Below are 19,492 nucleotides of genomic sequence, written 5' to 3' on the forward strand. Positions count from 1 at the left end.
GCCGCGAGGCACCCACTGAGGCGCTGCGTGTATGCTTAGTGTATACTTCCTGCAGAGCCGTTCCTGTTTGAGTTTCTCAGTTGTAAAACCCCAGAGTTCACCAACAGTGACAGAGGGTGGCTGCAGCAGGGGGTGGAAAGGGCGTGCCTCGCCGCAGCCTCCAAACGACCCTTCTCTGTCTCCCATGAAGTGCCCAGAGCTCAGCAGTTAGTGCATGTCCCTTGCGCTCTAGTGTAAGGCAGTGTTTGGTCCTCACGGCCTTGCTGGAACCAAGAGCCACCTGCGTGACCACAGTAGCTCTGTGCATGGTGTCGCTGCACCAGCTGGGCAAACCAGGATGTAGCCAGGCTGAGCCTTTCTTGCACGCCTCTACCCACCCTGCAACGCTCACACCCTGTCCCCACCTCTCCACGCGGCCAAGAACAGATGCTGGGCATCCCCTAGTGTCACTCGCTAGAAGCAGGGCTCTCCCACGCTCGGACCCACCCACCTAGGCCCCACAGGGCTGATAGCACTTTGCTGAAGTGAAGACCCCCCTAGATCTTGTAGGAGGGGTCGGTCCCCACCCAGCTCTTCAGGTCACATGGTCTGCGGCGGGCCCCACGGATGGGTCACGTGACGGCGGCGCAGCGTTGCCTAGGCAGCGGCTGCGGGCGGAAAGAGGGAGGGGGCCGGTCCTCCGCCCTGGCCGGGCTGCCGGGCCACCCGGCCGCGACACAGACGCTAGCCACGAGCCGGAGCGGAGAACTGGAGCCAAGCGCGCTGAGGGCTAGCCAGCCAGGGTGAGTGCTCAGCGGCGGCGAGCGCGTCCATCCGCGTCTCGGGAGGGTCTGAAGGAGGACAGGAGAGGGTCCCCTTCTAGCTAAGGGGCGCGAGGAAATTGGATCAGGGACACCGGACAGGAGGAGATGGAGCTTCTTCCTGGGTAGGCATGGCATGGAGAGAAAGGGACAGGATGATAAGAGGCAGAGGGGTGGCCGGGTGACCTAAATCCCTTGACATCCTTGGTACGGTGCAGTGTCAGAAGACTTCAATCATCGGGCTGCCAGCTGATTCTCAGGTCCCTAGAGTATAGGACAAGGATGCAGGTGGCTGGTTTTGGCAGGCCGCTGCCACCTCTCAGGCGCGTGGGTGACAAGACACAGTTCCTGTGCCCCAGATGTTTGGAGGAAGTTAAAACAGGCAGACTCCATAGCCTGCTGCCTGGGACAGTTTAAAACAAACCTGGCAAGAGAAAGGCTGTCTAACAGTCTCGCCGGCTTTTTTCTATCAGACCTAAACGTTCTACTGCTTACTTTTATAATAATAATAATAATAATAATAATAATAATAATAATAATAATAATAATAATAAAGGTTCAGTCTGCCTAGTACTCTTAGAGCTAGTGATGTCTGACACATGTGGGCTCCATCTTGTCTCACCGCTCGCCGCTCCCCCTCCAGCCTTGGAGTTTGTAGGCCAGACACTGCTCCTCCCCATGGGGCAAGGGTTGGACCAAGATAGTTCCTCGGAGTGTAAGGAATGGATTTGCGGTGGAAGCTGGTGATACATGCCTACGATCCCAGTGCTCAGGAGATGACGTGAGACAATCCCAAGTTCCAAGCCAGCCTGGGCTCCACAGCAAGACCCTGCCTCAAAACAAAACCAAAAATAGAAAGGGAGTCAGTAGGGAGCTGCAGATGTAGCTCGGTTAGTAGAAAATTTACCTAGCCTGCAGGAAACCGTGGTTCAATCCCGAGCCCCATGTAAATCAGGTATGTGATCACAGCCCTCGGTGCATCCAGAGTTCAAGGCTATGTTTGGTTACAGTTTTGGTTGGAGGCTGACCCGGTCTACATAAGGCCTTATCCAAAGAGAAGGAAAGAGGGAAGGAGCTGGGTGGTAATGACAGCTCAGAGGTAGAGGTGGATGGATCTCTGAGTTTGGGGTCAGCCTGGTCATAGAACAAGTTCTAGGACATCCAGAGCGTGCAAAAAAACAAAAGTTGAAATGAAGAAGAGGAGGAGGAGGAAGAGGAGGAAGAGGAGGAGGAGGAGGAAGAAGAGGAGGAGGAGGAGGAGAAAAGAGCATGAATTTGAGCCTCCTGGGCTAGTACAGGGGAAGAGAGAGTGCCTCTCTGTATAAGACTTGCTGGCCTATCAGGATTCAGCTGGAGGCAGATAGCCCTCCATGCCCACCCCTAGTCACTCCCACTCCCGGGCTATCCTACCTCAGCTGCACTCTCAGACCGGAACCCAGGGACCTTCCTCATTTGCGGTCCCCCAGGGAAACCACCTCCTTCACATCGTGAATCCTTTCCTTCCTTTGATCCCCTGGAACTGGAGTCACAGACAGTCGTTTGCCATGTGGATGCTGGCAATGGAACCTGGGTCCTCTGGAAGAGCAGCCAGTGCTCTAACCACTGAGCACCGCCCCCCCCAAGCCATCTCCCTGGGTGAAAGGTAGTCTATCCCCAAGAGACTTGGCAATACCTGACTTCCCGTTGCAGTCTACCATCGTGTCCCTGTGCTCTGGCACTGCTGAAGAAAGTCCAGCATAGTCCTACTGTCTGTCTGCAACTAGCCCTGTTGTCTCAGTCCCCAAGAGTCTTCTATCTCCTTGTCTTCAAGCAACCAAGCTCCCTGCTCGATTCTCTGGAGGATGAGAGCCTTCCTAAACATGGCTTCAACTTCCTATTCCTCAGAACCCTCTCTGTGGGCAACAGCTTGTCTCGGAGAGAGGCTCTGTTTTGGTTGTGTCTATGTAGGGGCGTGTGCACATGAGTACAGGTGCCTTTCGAGGCCACAAGAGGGCAGTAAACCTCCTGGAGCTTTTAAAGTTGTAAATTGTTTAACTGGGATTCCGGAAACCTGACTCTGGTCCTTTGTAAGGGTAGTATATTATTTAACTCTCTACACCACTTCTACTGCACAAAGGGTCTGTCTAGGACACGTTGCCTTTTCTACCCATTTCCAGATGCCCCAGTGTGAGGCTTGCTTGTGACAGGTAGTCAGCCCTTCTGTCACTACCTGACCACAGGCAGGGAGCTAACCAGAGAAGCATGTTTCTTGTTTCTCTGGCTCCCCTATCGGGCATTTCTTTGAAGGTCGAGATTCTTTCTCTTGTGGGATTTTGGTTTGGTTTGGTTTTTCACCTCATCCTACATGGCTTGGTCCTGGAAATCTGACTGGAGCAACAAGGGAGTGAAGGAGGGATAGACACACAGACATGGGTACAGGAAGGCTGGGATTAGGTGGTCCATGCTCACTGTGATGGAGCAGTACGAACGATACAATAACCCAGGACCTTAGTGAGTTTATTATGTACAGTACATGGAGAGGAACTCAGGAGGATGTCTCTGTAAGGGTGTGGCCACATCTTTGTCCCTTACCCTAGTGATGTCCCCAAAGCTGCAGGACCTGAGAAGTAGCTGGCAGCCTCAATCTCTGTCCTCTGACACTGCACCCTAGCAAGGGTGTTAAAGGGATTGAGTTTACCTGGCCATCACCTCCCAGGTTGCTACAGTTGTCAGTTTGTGCGCACTGCTCAATCCTGTATAAACTCTCCTTGGACCAGAGAAAGCCCTTGCCATGCCTCTGAGCCTCACCTGGCAGAAGGCATTGCCAGTTCCCACGGGTCTGAGGCCTTGGCCTTTGTCAATAAAACACACTCACTCCAGGCTTCTGTGGCTCACCATAATTTTTTGTTTGAGTTTGGGGGTTTTGCTTGCTTGTTTGCTTTTGAGACAGAATTTCCTACAGCCTAGACTGAGTTAGAATGTATAGCAGAAGATGGCTTTGAACTCCTAATCCTCCTAACTCCATCTAGTTTTACACCAAGCTGGGAATCCAACCTTTTGCCTCTGAGCCACGCCCCCAGCCCCTCACTGGGGGATTCTAGGCAGGGACTCTACCACTGAGCCACGCCCCCAGCCCCTCACTGGGGGATTCTAGGCAGGGGCTCTACCTCTGAGCCACGCCCCCAGCCCCTCACTGGGGGATTCTAGGCAGGGGCTCTACCACTGAGCCACGCCCCCAGCCCCTCACTGGGGGATTCTAGGCAGGGGCTCTACTACTGAGCCACACCCCAGCCCTTCCATTACCTTTGATGCCTAAGCATGAGAGCATCCGTTGACATTGGGAAGTAAAGTTGTTTTTCACAGTTTTTTTTCCTCCCTTTCTATCCTCTCTCCGATCCCCCCTCCTGCCGCCCCCCAGACTGCAGTCTTAGTTCTGTGTTGTATGGGTAGGAAAGAAAAGAAAAAGTTCATTTCCAAATTGTGGCATGTTCAATCATTCGGAGCTAACTTATGGGGTGATGAGAAGTATTTGTCGGAATCTTCTCCAAGGGAGGAGACACCTTTGGCTGCAGGTGGTGACACGTGACCCTAGTCCTCAAGTTGGCATTCTTATAAACAGACTTAAAAGCCTGGTATGGTGGCTCAGGCAGAGAGATGGGCAGATCATTGTGGAGCTGCCCAATATGGACGCCACTTAGCGAGGTTAAGGCCAGCCAGAGTTAGTGAGACCCTGTCTCTTACACATATGCACAGAAACAACCATGTCGGGCAGCGGTGGCTCACACCTTTAATCCCAGGATTCAGGAGGCAGGTGCTTCCCTGATTCATGGCCAGCCTGATCGACAGAATGAGTTCCGGCACAGCCGGGGCTACACAGAAAAACAAACAAACAAAAAAGAAGTGAAGGTAATTGTTGTCAGTGGCTGTCCCCTCGAGGGACTTCACTGAACACAGAACAGTTCCTTGGGGACCCTTGTTGTTGGCGATGACAGCTGAGGTTTCTACAGCTTGCCTGAGAACAGGGAGGAAGGCAGGACAAAGGACCCTTCCGGTTGCTGTCTTCCTTTATGTTCCTCTTAGGCGTATGACATGGTGGGTCGAGGGGCACTTCCTTCACCGCTGACCCTCATAAACACCCTAGCCTCTTATGGGACCATGGACTCTATCCTAACGTTTTGTTTCTTAGTCTGTCTCTCCCTCGTTTCTTTCCCTCCGGTTTCTGTCTCTTTTAAATTGCGTTGCTTGTTTTGCTGACAGCACCCCTGTCAGGATCAGAGGACAATTTTCAGGAGTCAGTTCTCTCTGTCCACCCTGTGGGCGCCAGGGGTGGAACACTGGTCCCTGGATTGATGGCCATCTCCTTACCTCCGAGATATTTCACTAGTGCGTGTTCTCTTCCTCTCTCCCTCCTTCTCTTCCCTCATACACACACGCGCACACATACACACACACACGCACATACACACACATGCTCATGCTACACACACACATGCACTTACACACACATGCGCACACACACACACACACGCACATACACACACATGCTCATGCTACATACACACCTGCACTTACACACACATGCTCATGCATACACACACACATGCACTTACACACACATGCTCATGCATACACACACATGCACTTACACACACATGCTTATGCACACACTCACACACACACACTCTCATGCGCGCACACACACAAACACACACGCACATACACACACATGCTCATGCATACACACACATGCACTTGCACACACATGCTCATGCATACACACACACATGCACTTACACACACATGCTCATGCACTCACACACATGCTCATGCACACGCACACACACACACACACACACACGCTCATGTACACACTCACGCACACACACAAACACACATGCACATGTCACACTCACTGTCACGCATGCATGTTTCACTCTGCAGCCCACACTGGCCTGAAGCTCTCACTCTTCCTGACTCGGCCTCCATGGGGCGAGAGGCGACAGGCCTTTATCACCACCTGCCTGGCTACAGCTTTCTAACAGCCTCAGGGACGCTTTTCATGGGGCCTGGTGGCCCTGAACACTGGAGCTATTGTCTGATGCCAAGCCAGCCACAAGGTACCTTTGCCCTTCAGGCTTGTCCTGGAGCGATTACTCAGCTGGCTCCCACCCGCAGTGCGCCACCACAGGCTGCCCCGAAAGAAACCATACCAGTCTTTGCTTAGAATGAGTGAGGATTTGGGTTTAGACATCTTTTTTTTTTTTTAAGATTTATTTTTTGTTGTGTGTGGGTATATGCACATGAATGCAAGTACCACAGATGTCCGATTCCCCTGGAGCTGGGCTTATACATCGTTTGTAAACTGCCTGAGGTGGATGCCGAGAATCAGCTCAGGTCCTCAGGAATGCAGTGTGTATGTTCTCTTAACCACTGAGCCAGCTCTGCGGTCCCCAGCGCCTACTTAAAAAGCTGGACACGAGGACCTGCCTGTAATCCCAGCACTGCAGGGCAGAGATGGGAGTGTCCTGGGAACTCGAGAGCTTGTCTCAAAAGTAAGGTGGAGAGCATAGACACACACACACCCACAGACACATATAGACACTCTCACACACTCACACTCACATACACAGACACTCACATATACACAAGACACTCACACACAGAGACACTCACACTCACATATACACAAGACACACACACACATACACACACAGACAGACACACGCACCCACATACACATATAGACACTCTCACACACACACTCACACACACACTCACACTCACATACACAGACACACTCACATATACACAAGACACTCACACACAGAGACACTCACACTCACGTATACACAAGACACACACATTCACACACAGACACTCACACTCACATACACATAAGGCACTCACACACATACACTCTCACACACGTACATACTCACACACATATACATACACACATGTACACACGCACACACACACAACCATACCTCACAGCACAGCATGACCTCCAATTTTATATCCGCCTGTCTCAGCTCACTCTCGATTTTCACTTTGCTAAAGGGTTTCCATTGCAGCCTGGGTGTAGTTCAGCTTCTAAAGCGACTGTAGGTGGTGACTCATCACGACTCTGATTAGATTGGAGAAGCTAGTAGCTGCTGAGAAATATCCCTCACTCACGTGGAAAGCAGCTCTGGGTCTTCAGGGACCTTGTGTTCAAGAGTCCAGTAAGCAAACCTTCAATCCCACCTAGACCAGAAGCTGAGGCAGGAGGCTCAACCTGAACAACTTACCAAAACTCTGTCTCAAAATAAAAGCTAAAAAAAGGAAAAAGGGAACAGAAGGGCAGGACGGTTGGTTCAGTAGAGAGCACTGGCTGCTCTTCCAGAGCATCCCATTCCATCTTCAGTACCCACATGGCAGTTCACAGCCATCTGTCCCCTTCTGGCCTCCCTTGGGCACCACATATGTACATGGCAAGCAGACACACATGCTAGCAAATGAGAGAGGGGAGGGGAGGAGATTGAGATCAGTTGAGCAGATAGTGTACCTCATGCTTTCCTAGAATCCCTCAGTGAGGGGCTGGGGGCTTGGCTCAGTGGTAGAGCCCCTGCCTAGAATCCCCCAGTGAGGGGCTGGGGGCGTGGTTCAGTGGTAGAGCCCCTGCCTAGAATCCCCCAGTGAGGGGCTGGGGGCGTGGCTCAGTGGTAGAGCGCCTGCCTAGAATCCCCCAGTGAGGGGCTGGGGCGTGGCTCAGTGGTAGAGCCCCTGCCTAGAATCCCCCAGTGAGGGGCTGGGGGCGTGTCAGGGTACAGCCCCTGCAGAATCCCCCATTGAGGGGCTGGGGCGTGGCTCAGTGGTAGAGCCCCTGCCTAGAATCCCCCAGTGAGGGGCTGGGGCGTGGCTCAGTGGTAGAGCCCCTGCCTAGAATCCCCCATTGAGGGGCTGGGGCGTGGCTCAGTGGTAGAGCCCCTGCCTAGAATCCCCCAGTGAGGGGCTGGGGGCGTGGCTCAGTGGTAGAGCACCTGCCTAGAATCCCCCAGTGAGGGGCTGGGGGCGTGGCTCAGTGGTAGAGCTCCTGTCTAGAATCCCCCAGTGAGGGGCTGAGAGCGTGACTCAGTGGTAGAGCATCTTCCTGGAGTTCCCCACAGACAGGCTGAGGCATAGCTTAAAGGAAGATCACTTGTCTAGAATCTGCCAATAAGCAATGGATTCTAGGCAAGCACTGTACTGCAGAGCCCCGTTCCACCGCCAGCACCCTGGCTCTTTCTGAGTGGGTCAGTTCTCTGATCTGTGAAGACTGTCGGTCAGGGCAGTCAGTGGGTACTTTCTGTTAAACTTTGAACTCCAGTCACACAAAATAGGTCCCATCCTGAGTCAAATTTACAGAGCAACTGTGTGGCTATGGTGGTGCCTGGTATTGCATACCTGACCCTCCTTTGCCGAGAGCTCTGTGTTCTGTCTTGCAAGGCTGCCTTAGCGACCAGAGCTCCATACCCAAGCTACTTTTGAGCCCTTGCCTCTGCCATTGGACTTGGAAGCCAAGCATAATGGCGCAGGCCTGTAATTCCATGCCAAGATGTTGAGGTAGGGTCATGAGTTTGAGGCCAGCCTAGCCTAGAGCAAGCTATTATCTCAAAACAGAACACAGGGCTGGGGAGATGGGTCAGCCATAAAGCGCCTGCTGTGTACGCGTGAAGACCTGAGTCCAGGTTCCAGCATCAGGCATCCTGCACCTATAATGCCCGTGCTCAGGAGGTAGAGGCAGGAGGACACCTGGGACTGCACAGATGGCCAGGTTAGCCAAGTTGGCAGAGTCCAGATTCAATGCACTTTCTCAATTATCAATTGGAGTCTGACAGAAGAAGACACAGTGTCAGCCTCTGGCTTTTGTCTGCACAGGTACCAAACACGTTCACTCATACACATAAAAAGCAGCACACAAGCACACACATGCGCATGCTTCTAAGGTTTCTATTTAACAAACAACACAGATGCTAGCGATGTAGCTTGGTTAGAAGGTGTCCACCTAGCGTACTAAAGACCTCGGGTTTCACACTTGACCCTACCAAGCCCAAACCAGGGTGATGGTGCCCAGGCCTTTGCTCTCAGCCACTGAGGTGGTGGCAGCCACCTGTCATCCTTGCCTCAGACCGCTAGGTTCCTGGCCTACCTGGGCTCCACGAAACTGTGTCTCGAAACAGTAACAGGGGAATTTAGATTTTGGTTCTTTCTAGGGCTGGCAAGATGGCTCGGCAAGTAAAGGGGCTTGCTGCCAACTGTGAGAAGCTGAGTTTGATCTCAGGGAGCCACATGGAGGAAGGAGAGAGCTGACCCCTGCAGATTGTCATACCCCTCTCATACCCACTGCTACTATGTCAGGGTGTGTGTGTGTGTGTGTGTGTGTGTGTGTGTGTCTGTGTCTGTGTCTGTGTCTGTGTGTCTGTGTGTGTGTGTTGTGTGTGTGTATGCTCACTCTCAACACACTCGCAAATTAAAATAGACAAGAAAAGCATCCGGAGGGTTCAGGGCTCAGAGCTCTTCCCAACTTGCTGAAGACCCTTCATTCCCAGCGCCCACACGGTGTCTCACAGTCACTTGTAATTCCAGTCCCAGTGACACATGCACACCTACGTACTTGCAGAGAAAGCACTCATGCATGTAGAATAGAGCAAATAAATCTTTTCGTTTCGTTGTTTTCATTTTCAAGAACAGGGTCTCTGTAGGTAGCCTTGGCTGTCTTGGAGCTCACGCTGTAGACCAGGCTGTCCTCGAATTCAGAAATCCGCCTGCTTCTGACTCCTCAGTGCAAGGATTAAAGGTGTGCACCACCACCACCAGGCTTTTAAAAAGGTAGACAAAACCGGAACCAAAGCATGGGGCTGCTGAGGTGTCCCCGGTGTTACAGATGTTTGCCGAGCAGTCACAGGGAATAGAGTTCAGGTCCCAGCAGCCACCTAACAAGTCGGGCTTCCTACCCGTGTCTATAACTGCAGCTTTGAGCAGGGCAGAGGCAGAAGAACACTGGAGGTGGGGCACTGACTGGATCCCAGCTTGGTGGAACGGAGAGAGCCCTTGCTTGAAAAAGAGACCCTGGAAGGAGTAGGCAGTGTAGACAAGGATACCCTATGCCCTCTTCTGACCCCTATACACATGTGCACATGTGCATATATACTCACACAGGCATGCACACGTACCATCCCACACACACATAAAGAAACGCAATATATCTTAAGACACAGAACTACAAAAGGCCGCAGACTCTGGTTTTTGCACAAGAACCATGTCACATTCCTTCTTCCTCCAGCCTGGTCCCCACCATGAGTGCCGAGCTCAATGTGCCCATGGACCCCTCTGCCCCCGCCTGCCCTGAACCCGGCCACAAGGGCATGGATTACCGAGACTGGGTCCGACGCAGCTACCTGGAACTGGTCACATCCAACCACCACTCGGTGCAGGCCCTGTCCTGGAGGAAGCTGTACCTGAGCAGGGCCAAGCTGAAAGCCTCCAGCCGGACCTCTGCCCTCCTGTCCGGCTTCGCCATGGTGAGTGCGGGGATTGGGGAGGGGACAGGGCAAGAGTAGCCCCAGCAAATGTGTTTCCTAAGGTCTTGCAGGGCTCCAGGACACTTTTTTTTTTCCTTTTTTTTTTTTTTTTTTTTTTTCTTTTTTTTTTGGAGCTGGGGACCGAACCCAGGGCCTTGCGCTTCCTAGGCAAGCGCTCTACCACTGAGCTAAATTCCCAACCCCTCCAGGACACTTCTTCTCCAGGTCACAACTATAAACCCAGAGCTCAAAAGAAGATGGATACAGCTCAGCCAATAAGGTGCTTGCCACACAAACGTCAGGACCTGAGTTCACTCTCCAGACCCACAGTGGAAGGAGAGGTCTGAGGATGGAAGCTCGTGAATATGAGACCTCTGCAAGATGTGTGCACCTGCACTCCTACTGGTGCACAAACACACACACACACACACACACTCACACACACACAGTTAATTTTTAAATAGTAAAGAGCTGGAGGGATTCCTCAGCAGTTACAGTGTTTGTAAGCCTGAGGACCAGGGTTCAGATCCCAGAGACCCACGCAAGTGCAGATGAGCGGGGGTGGCTGTCAGGAATTCAGCCTTAAAAGGCAGACACAGAAAAGATCCTCAGAGCAAACTGGCTCGCAGGACTGCCAGACATATTGGTGAGCTCCAAGTTTGCTTGAGAGACCCCGCCTCAATGAAAAATTTGGAAGAGCGATGGAGGATGATTCCAGATATCAGCCTCATGCCTCCTCATGCATGTGCACCCACATACATATACATGTACAAACACACATACAAGCACGAACACCCATGTTCACCACACACACAAATGAGGGGTGGGGGTGGATAGCACCCAAGAGCAAATCCTGAAGTCCATCTCTGGCTGCACATGAACGTGCACAGGGACAAATTTGTGCACACTCATACATGAACACACACACACCAAAAACACCAACATAAATAAAATAACCAACATTCAAGAGGGAGAGGCAGACAAATTTCTCTAAATGCAAAGCTAACCTGTCCTGTCTCTTGTATACATGTCCTGTCTCAAAAATAAAACGGCTTCAGGGAGCAGGGTTTACTGGAAGAGGCAGCATTTTGTGTTGTTTTTTTTTCTGTCCCATCTCTGGCCTCACCCACGAGTTTGGGAATCTGAGGAACTCAAGCGGGAACTTGGGATCTGTGGCAAGTGGCCAGACCAGCTGTGGCTGTAGATGCTGGCCAAGTGTGGCTGTCGCCTGGCAATGATGTGGCTGTGCTTCCAGCCTGACTCCTGGCTGCTGCCAGTCTCTTAGTCACCCCGGGACAAGAGTCAGTCCTCTCTGCCTGTGGACTCCAGAGTCCCTGCCCCACACCCCATAGGAAATCGGTCCAGGGGACAAGCCATGAGGGTCCCACTGCCTAGTAGGATGCCACTGGGTAGGGAGTGATTTACTTCAAGTCAAATAATTGTTTTTTTGTTTTGGTTTGGTTTTTATCTCCAGGCCACAGCCTCCATTATCAAACAAACAGCTGATATGGCAGAAGCAAGCCAATTCCAGGAGAGTTAGACCCTCCACAGGGAGGACCAGGCCACCTACCGCTGAGCAACACTTGGGTTTTTTTTGTTTCGTTTCCTTTATTTGTTACTAGAGATTGAACTAGGGGTCTTTTCATTTTCTATTTCCTTTCTTTTTTTGTTCTATGGGACCTTTTTCATCTTGATTTTTCCCCTTTGTCCATCTGTGGTGTGTGTGTGTGTGTGTGTGTGTGTGTGTGTGTGTGTGTGTGTACACATGTGGCATGTATACACGTGTGTGCACGTGCTCAGATTGCACATTATGTATGAACACGTGCATACAGAGGCCCAAGACTGAAGTTGAGAATCATGCCACTGTTCTCCCATCCTATTTATTGAGGCAGAGTCTCTTTTTTTTTTTCTCTTTTCTCTCTTTGGGTGTTCTGCCTGTGTATGTGTCTCTGTGCCATGCGAGCACCTGGTTCTCGGGAAGGGTGGAATAGGGCTTCAGATCCTCAGAGTTAGGGTTGTAGGCAGTTGTGAGCCACCATGTGAGTGCTGGGGATCGAACCTGGGTCCTTTGGAAGAGTAGACACTGCTTTTAACCACCGAGCTTATTATCTCTACAGCCCCCAGAGACAGGGTCTCTCAATCAAACCCAGAGTCCATCGATACAGTCAGTCTTGCTAACCAGCTGACTCTGCAGTTCCTGTTTCCCCTTCCAGGGAATTGTATGTGGCCCACCACACCCACCTAGCACTTACATGGGTTCTGGGAATCCAAACGCTAGTCCTCAGGCTTCCTGTGCAATCACTTTAACCCCTAAGGGATCTCTCCAGCTCTAGGACCTTTTAAAAAATATTTGTGTGTCTGTGTGTAAATATTCACATACGTGTGTGCAGGTATGCACAGATGCATATGCACCAGGAGCCCAGACACAGGCTAGGAGGAGGGTCTTAAAGCCCACTGTGACACAAGTCCCCCAACAAGGCTACACCCACTCCAACAAGGCCACACTTGCTCATGGCACTCCCTGGGTCAAACCTATTCAAACTACCAGACGCGTGCTTGGCTGTTGCCGGACCCCCAGCCATGTCCCTAGTATATATCATTTTCCCCAATGGCTCTATAATGCTAAGCTTGTATCTCAGTCAGTAGAATGCTTGCCTAAAAAGGCAAAAGTCCCAGTCCCAGTCCCTAAAAAGTCCCAGTACTGCATAACCCAGGCAGAGAGGTGCACACGTGCGCTCCCAGCATGCGGAAGGTGGAAACAGGAGGATCAGAAACTCAAAGTCACCTGAGCTACACAGTGAATTTAGTGCTCGCCTGGCCTACCAATCAGACCGTGCTTCAGGAAAGACAGGAAAAAAAGCAATTGCCAGTTGCAGGGTCAGTGTGCAATGCACAGTCACGAGCCTCCTGCCTAATTGTTGCAATTAAAAAGTCTACATCACCATGCCTGGCTTCAGAGCTCATTTAACCTCTGCCCCCACCCCCACCCCCACCCCCAGGGCCTGCGGGGGAAGGTTACATACAGTTCATGTAGAGCACAGGATCCAAAGGTGGCTTTGGTCTCTGACAGAACCTGGGACCCTTGGCGAAAGAGGCAGGTCAGACATCCAATACCAGCTATCACCACGGCCAGGCTGGAGGTCGGGCCCACTCTCTCCTGATGCTCCGTGAATCGGTTTGTGAGACTGGAGTTCAAAGATTGACAAAATGTCCACAGACTCCTCTGATGGCCAGCGACTTCAAGGGACAGAGAACTGTCACAATCAAAAAGATCCAGGGGGCTGGCAGTGGGGATGGGGCTCTGCGGTCGAATGTCACTCAGCAGACACAAGATGTGATGTCACATGCCTGTCAGCCCAGCTCTAGGGGCTGCAGCAGAAGGGTTGAGAGTTCAAGGCCCTGGCTGTCTTGGAATTCTGTGTAGACCAGGCTGACCTTGAACTCACAGACCTGCCTGCCTCTGAATCTTGAGTGCTGGATTAAAGGCGTGCGCCACTGTAATGGACTTTTGAGCTCAATTTGAGGCAGCGTGTATGAGACTTACTTCCTTTCCTTGTTTTTGAATTTTCAGACAGTCTCACCAGGTAGACAGGTTGTCCTTGAACACACTCTGTAGACCAGGCTGGCTTCCAGCTTAGAGATTCTCCTGATCTGGCTTCCTGGTGTTTGGATTAAAGGCGGGCACTACTACACTCAGCTTCTTTTCTCCCTCACGTGTGTGTGTGTGTGTGTGTGTGTGTGTGTGTGTCTGTCTGTCTGTCTGTCTGTCTGTCTGTCTCTCTGTATTTGTCTATGTATGTGTGTGTCTGACTGTGTGTCAGTCTGTATGTGTCTGTCTATGTGCCTGTGTCTGTCTGAGTGTATCTCTGTGTGTCTGTGTGTCTGTCTGCCTCTGTGTGTCTGTCTATGTGTCTGTGTCTGTGTCTGAGTGTATTGAAAGACCCCCGAAGTGGGGAGACCCTCACTCAAGTCTCGGGATGACGCAACCCCCCAAGAACTCACACAAGACCGTCCTTGTAATCACATGAGGTTTATCGATAGCAACCAGTGCACTGGGGTCGAGACTCGTATCCCACGCAGGGGCAGTGGAGTTCGACCCCGAGAGGCTGGGAGAAGAGGTATTTAAAGGGAGAAACCACAACCCGAGGGGGCAGGGATGGCGTCATAGAATAACAGTGAAAAATCACAAGGAAGAACTCTCTGTCCCCCAAGATTGTTTCCTAGGAGAAGCTGTCTCCTACTTCTCAGATTGTTTAACTTCATGGTCCGCTAGTTCCTAGGAGAAGTTGTTTCCTGCTTCTCAAGATTGTTCTCTAAGATTTATGGTCAGCTAGTTTCTGGGAGAAAGCTGTTGAGCTGGCCAATGTAATTATCCATTCTATAGCCCTAGGAGAGGCTTCTTGGAACATACAATTCTGGGGCCTAACCTGTTTTCTTTTTCTGCTCTAACTTTGTGTCTAGGGGGGCAACCTTAAAACTTTTATCTTTCATTATCTCTGTGTGCCTGTGTGTCTGTCTTTGTGTCTGTGTCTATGTGTCTGAGTGTATCTATGTGTGTCTGTGTGTCTGCCTGTATGTCTGTGTGTCTATGTATATTTCGGTGTGTCTGTGCATCTGCCTGTGTGTGTCTGTATGTGTTTGAATCTGTCTGTGTGTCTGTGTCTGTGTTTGTGTGCCTGCTTGTGTGTGTGTGTGTGTGTGTATCTGTCTCTCTCTCTCTGTCTCTCTCTCTCTGTATGTGTGTGTATGTTTGTTTTTCTGTATATCTCTACTGACTGTGTGTCTGTCTGTATGTGTCTATGTGCCTGTGTCTGTCTGAGTGTATCTCTGTGTGTCTGTCTGTCTGTGTGTGTCTGTCTATGTGTCTGTGTCTGTGTCTGAGTGTATCTCTGTGTGCCTGTGTCTCTGTGTGGGTCTGTCTGTGTGTCTGTGTCTATGTGTCTGAGTGTATCTATGTGTGTCTGTGTCTCTGCCTGTGTGTCTGTGTGTCTGTATATGTTTGGGTGTGTCTGTGCGTCTGCCTGTGTGTGTGTCTGTATGTGTTTGAATCTGTGTGTCTGTGTCTGTGTGTTTGTGTGCCTGCTTGTGTGTGCGTGCGTGTGTGTATCTGTCTCTCTCTCTGTCTCTCTCCCTCTCTGTGTCTGTCTGTCTGTCTGTCTATCTCTCTCTCTCTGTGTGTGTGTGTGTGTGTGTGCGTGGTGCTGATGATGGAGCCCAGGGTCCATGTATGTCTGCCAGGCAAGCTCTGTACGCCTGAGCTGCACCCCCGGCTTGGTCCCTTTCTCTGTGAGATGCTCGGAGCTCATGCCCATCTGCAGCTGTTGTTTTTGGATCCAGGCCTGGAGACCATTTGGCTCTTCCAACTTTGGAAGACTTTATAGTGTCTCACCCAAACGAAAGCTTATACCACTTGTGAGGTTTCCAGGCAGGTTCTGCGAATGATCAGACAGGGAGTGTGCATTCTGGAGACAGGGAGGGGAAGGTCTGGACGTCATGGCAGCCTACAGTGCGTAGACAGGCATGGAGGGAAGCCAAGGTCGTCCAGGTGACCGGGATTCCGTGTGACCTTAGGCTGGCCGTGGCAGCCATGCTTATGGTAATGATTCATTTCCCACTGTGTTCATGCAATTCCTTTAGTACTGGCAGATGCTTCCGGAAGCATAGGAAGAGACCTTTAAGAAACATCCTGGTCGGGTTGGGGATTTAGCTCAGTGGTAGAGCAGGAAACGCAAGGCCCTGGTTCGGTCCCCAGGAAAAAAAAAAAAAAAAAACCAAAAAAAAAAAGAAAAAGAAAAACATCCTGGTACCCTTTGCATCTCTTCTGGAAGTTTCTGGAAGTTTCCTCTAATATTCGAAATGCCCAGGGGAAGTGGCAGGAAGCAACCTGAATATTCACAGTAGAGCAAGAGCAGAGTCAGGGCCAGCAGACAAAGACGCTCACTGCCAAGCGTGATGTCCTGGCTTCAGTCCTGGAACCCGCACTGTAGAAGGAAGAGAAGCTGCTCCTGCAGGTTTTCCTCTGACCTCCACATGCACAGGTGCACGTGCGCGCACACTCGCTCGCACACACGCACGCACGCACCCACGCACAAATAAATAAATAAAATAAAAACTTTTTAAAAGAGGAAAGAAAAGTCATGAAGTGGAGCTGTGAACCAAGTGGGTTTTTCTCTCTACCACCATTAAATCGGGCCCCCACTCAGACTTTGGGGCAGCTGGGAGACTTTGGTGGCCAAGGCTGAGGCCACACCAGGCAAGGATGAAGACAGGTGAGAGACAGGCACTTTCGTACACCAGCCTCTTCTGTCAGTGTCCTCCAGTGGATGTGCTGAGCAATTTCCCAGCCCAGCAGCAAGCGCTGGTGCCCAACCTTCAGCTCGTCATGTTCCTCCTGATCTACAGTCCACTCATAGGTCTCCACATAAATATGGAGAAGCATGGTTCCTGGCTGGCCTTCCTCTGAAAACAGACACAAACTGCATGCTGCAGGCCCTGTGTCCTCCCTTTCCTTATTTATTTACTTATTTATTTTTGAGGTGTTGGAAATCCATAGACATGCTAGGCAAGACATATGTCTCTGAGCCCCAGCCCCTCACTGGGGGATTCTAGGCAGGGGCTCTACCACTGAGCCACGCCCCCAGCCCCTCACTGGGGGATTCTAGGCAGGGGCTCTACCATGGAGCCACGCCCCAGCCCCTCACTGGGGGATTCTAGGCAGGTGCTCTACCACTGAGCCCAGCCCCCAGCCCCTCACTGGGGGATTCAAGGCAGGAGTTCTACCACTAAGCCACGCCCCCAGCCCCTCACTGGGGGATTCTAGGCAGGGACTCTACCACCAAACCACATTCCAGCCTTCCTGCCTTTTAATCATTTTTGTTTTCTTAGAGTCCTCTCTTAAAAAAAAAAAAGAAACACCCAAAACAAACATAACAACAAAAACCAGTAGAATCCCATGGGGAGGGCTAGGGGCGTGGCTCAGTGGTAAAGCCCTAGAATCCCCCAGTGAGAAGCTGGGGGCGTGGCTCAGTGGTAGAGCCCCTGCCTAGAATCCCCCAGGGAGGGGCTGGGGGCGTGGCTCAGCAGCGTAGCCCTTACCTAGAATGTCTAGCCCACCCTGCTATACCCAACTGATGGCCATGGTGGGATGCATCCCTGCCTGCCTGACCCAACCCCTGCTGTGCCCACAGGTGGCCATGGTGGAGGTGCAGCTGGAGACCAAGTACCAGTACCCTCAGCCCCTGCTCATCGCCTTCAGCGCCTGCACCACGGTGCTGGTAGCCGTGCACCTATTTGCCCTGCTTATCAGCACATGCATCCTGCCCAACGTGGAAGCCGTGAGCAACATCCACAACCTCAACTCCATCAGCGAGTCGCCGCACGAGCGCATGCACCCGTACATCGAGCTTGCCTGGGGCTTCTCTACCGTTCTGGGCATCCTGCTTTTCCTGGCTGAGGTGGTCCTGCTCTGCTGGATCAAGTTCCTCCCAGTGGATGCCAAGGATCAGCCAGGTTCGCATAGCCACACGGGCTGGCAGGCCGCTCTGGTGTCCACCATCATCATGGTACCTGTGGGTCTCATCTTCGTGGTCTTTACTATCCACTTTTACCGCTCCCTGGTGCGACATAAGACAGAGCGCCACAACCGTGAGATCGAGGAACTGCACAAGCTCAAGGTGCAGCTGGATGGGCACGAGAGAAGCCTGCAGGTGGTGTGAGGGACCGAGGCCTTTGTGGTTTGATACCAGCCTGCACCGGAGAGCAACCCTGAGGCCACCACGCAGCCGGTAGGAGTAGCCAAGGGGGCTGCATGAGATCCGCCACGCATCACAAGAGCCACAGTGGGGATTGCTACACAGACTGCCCAGATGCTGCTCCAATAACTCCATACTCCTGTCCTCGCATGAATCAGGGTCCGAAAGGAGTGAAAACAGCATCCGTTTCATCATGGAGGCCAGAAGAAAAAACACAACCACGTGGCCCTGGGGACTTCCTGGTCCAAACAGATCAGAGAGCACTGGAGATCTCAGACATCTGGACCTTGTGATTGGCAGGGTAGGACGGCGAATTCCCAAAGCCTGCTGGGAGGCTGGGGCTCCGGCGGGAGAGTGCTTGCCTAGAGTGCAGGAAGCAAAACCCAGGTCATCCCAGGGACATCGTAGTGCTAGGGAGGTGGAGGAAGGTAGACTAGATGTTCTCTGTTACATGGTGCGTTTGAGGCTACCTGACACAGTCAGATACATGCACATGCATGCACAAGAGCAGACACACACGTACATATACACACACGCACACGCACATGCACACACACACACAGAGGTGGGCCCAGGGCTAGCACAGGACAGCATGGGTTGTGATGAGAGACAGGGATGTGTTAACCGATCTGTATCTCAGGTTGGTTCTTTCCTCCCAACTCTGGAGAGGGTCACAGGGTGTTCAGGATCCTGGGGCACACAGCAGCTCAACACGGGTGACGGATACTGTTATTAGATCGGGGTTGCCTGGTCCTAGAGAGATGGTGCAGTGTGGGAGGCCTGACATGATTGAGGAGAAATATCCTAGAACCCCCCACCACAGGCTTGACGGAGGTCAGAGATGGACACACACACACACACACACACACACACACACACACACACACACACCATGAAGCAGACTCTCCCACACAGAGGTGTCCACCTCTTAGCTACAGACCTGAGCCAGCCACCCTCCCCCCACCTAGACTGTGCCAACACAGGCAGGGGCACCATCTCAGCCAGCTCAGCTCCCTTCTGTCTGTAGCCCCCAGATGTTGAGAGGATAAACTGTGGAGACTTCCTGTTTTTGCAAAGTGGTTAGGCCTGTGGTTAGCCCTGTGGTTAGGCCTATGGGCGCGGCAGGGCCCCAGCCTAATGTAGGCAGGCCATGGGCAGAGAAGGGGAGACCTCAACACCCCATTGCTGGCCCTGCCAGGGCTCTCCATGCAGGGCCCTGCCCCATGCTTACACAGCTGTGCATGAGTCTGGCATTGTCACTACGGGCATCTGGCCCAGCTGGTGTTGTCATGCATACCCTGCGGTACAGCAGCAGCTTGCGTGGGAGCTAATGCTCACCCATTTCTGCAGCATTACCTAACGGGGGCTGTGGCCTCTTACTCTGTATATAAATGGTCGCTGGGCTCCCATGAGCGCCATT

General features: G+C 52.0%; 1 protein-coding gene across 1 annotated transcript; it reads left to right on the forward strand.

Moving 5' to 3' along the window:
* The first annotated feature begins 403 nt into the window (after positions 1-403).
* Positions 404-18,418, forward strand: Orai2 (ORAI calcium release-activated calcium modulator 2). The gene is made up of 3 exons (XM_032886991.1): positions 404-782; positions 10,084-10,321; positions 17,509-18,418. Exons 1-3 carry the CDS (start codon positions 607-609, stop codon positions 18,034-18,036), a joined length of 942 nt encoding a protein of 313 aa, XP_032742882.1. The 5' UTR covers positions 404-606; the 3' UTR covers positions 18,037-18,418.
* Positions 18,419-19,492: the final 1,074 nt, after the last annotated feature.

This window comes from Rattus rattus, chromosome 16 (assembly GCF_011064425.1).
Source record: "Rattus rattus isolate New Zealand chromosome 16, Rrattus_CSIRO_v1, whole genome shotgun sequence".
Lineage (NCBI taxonomy): Eukaryota > Metazoa > Chordata > Mammalia > Rodentia > Muridae > Rattus > Rattus rattus.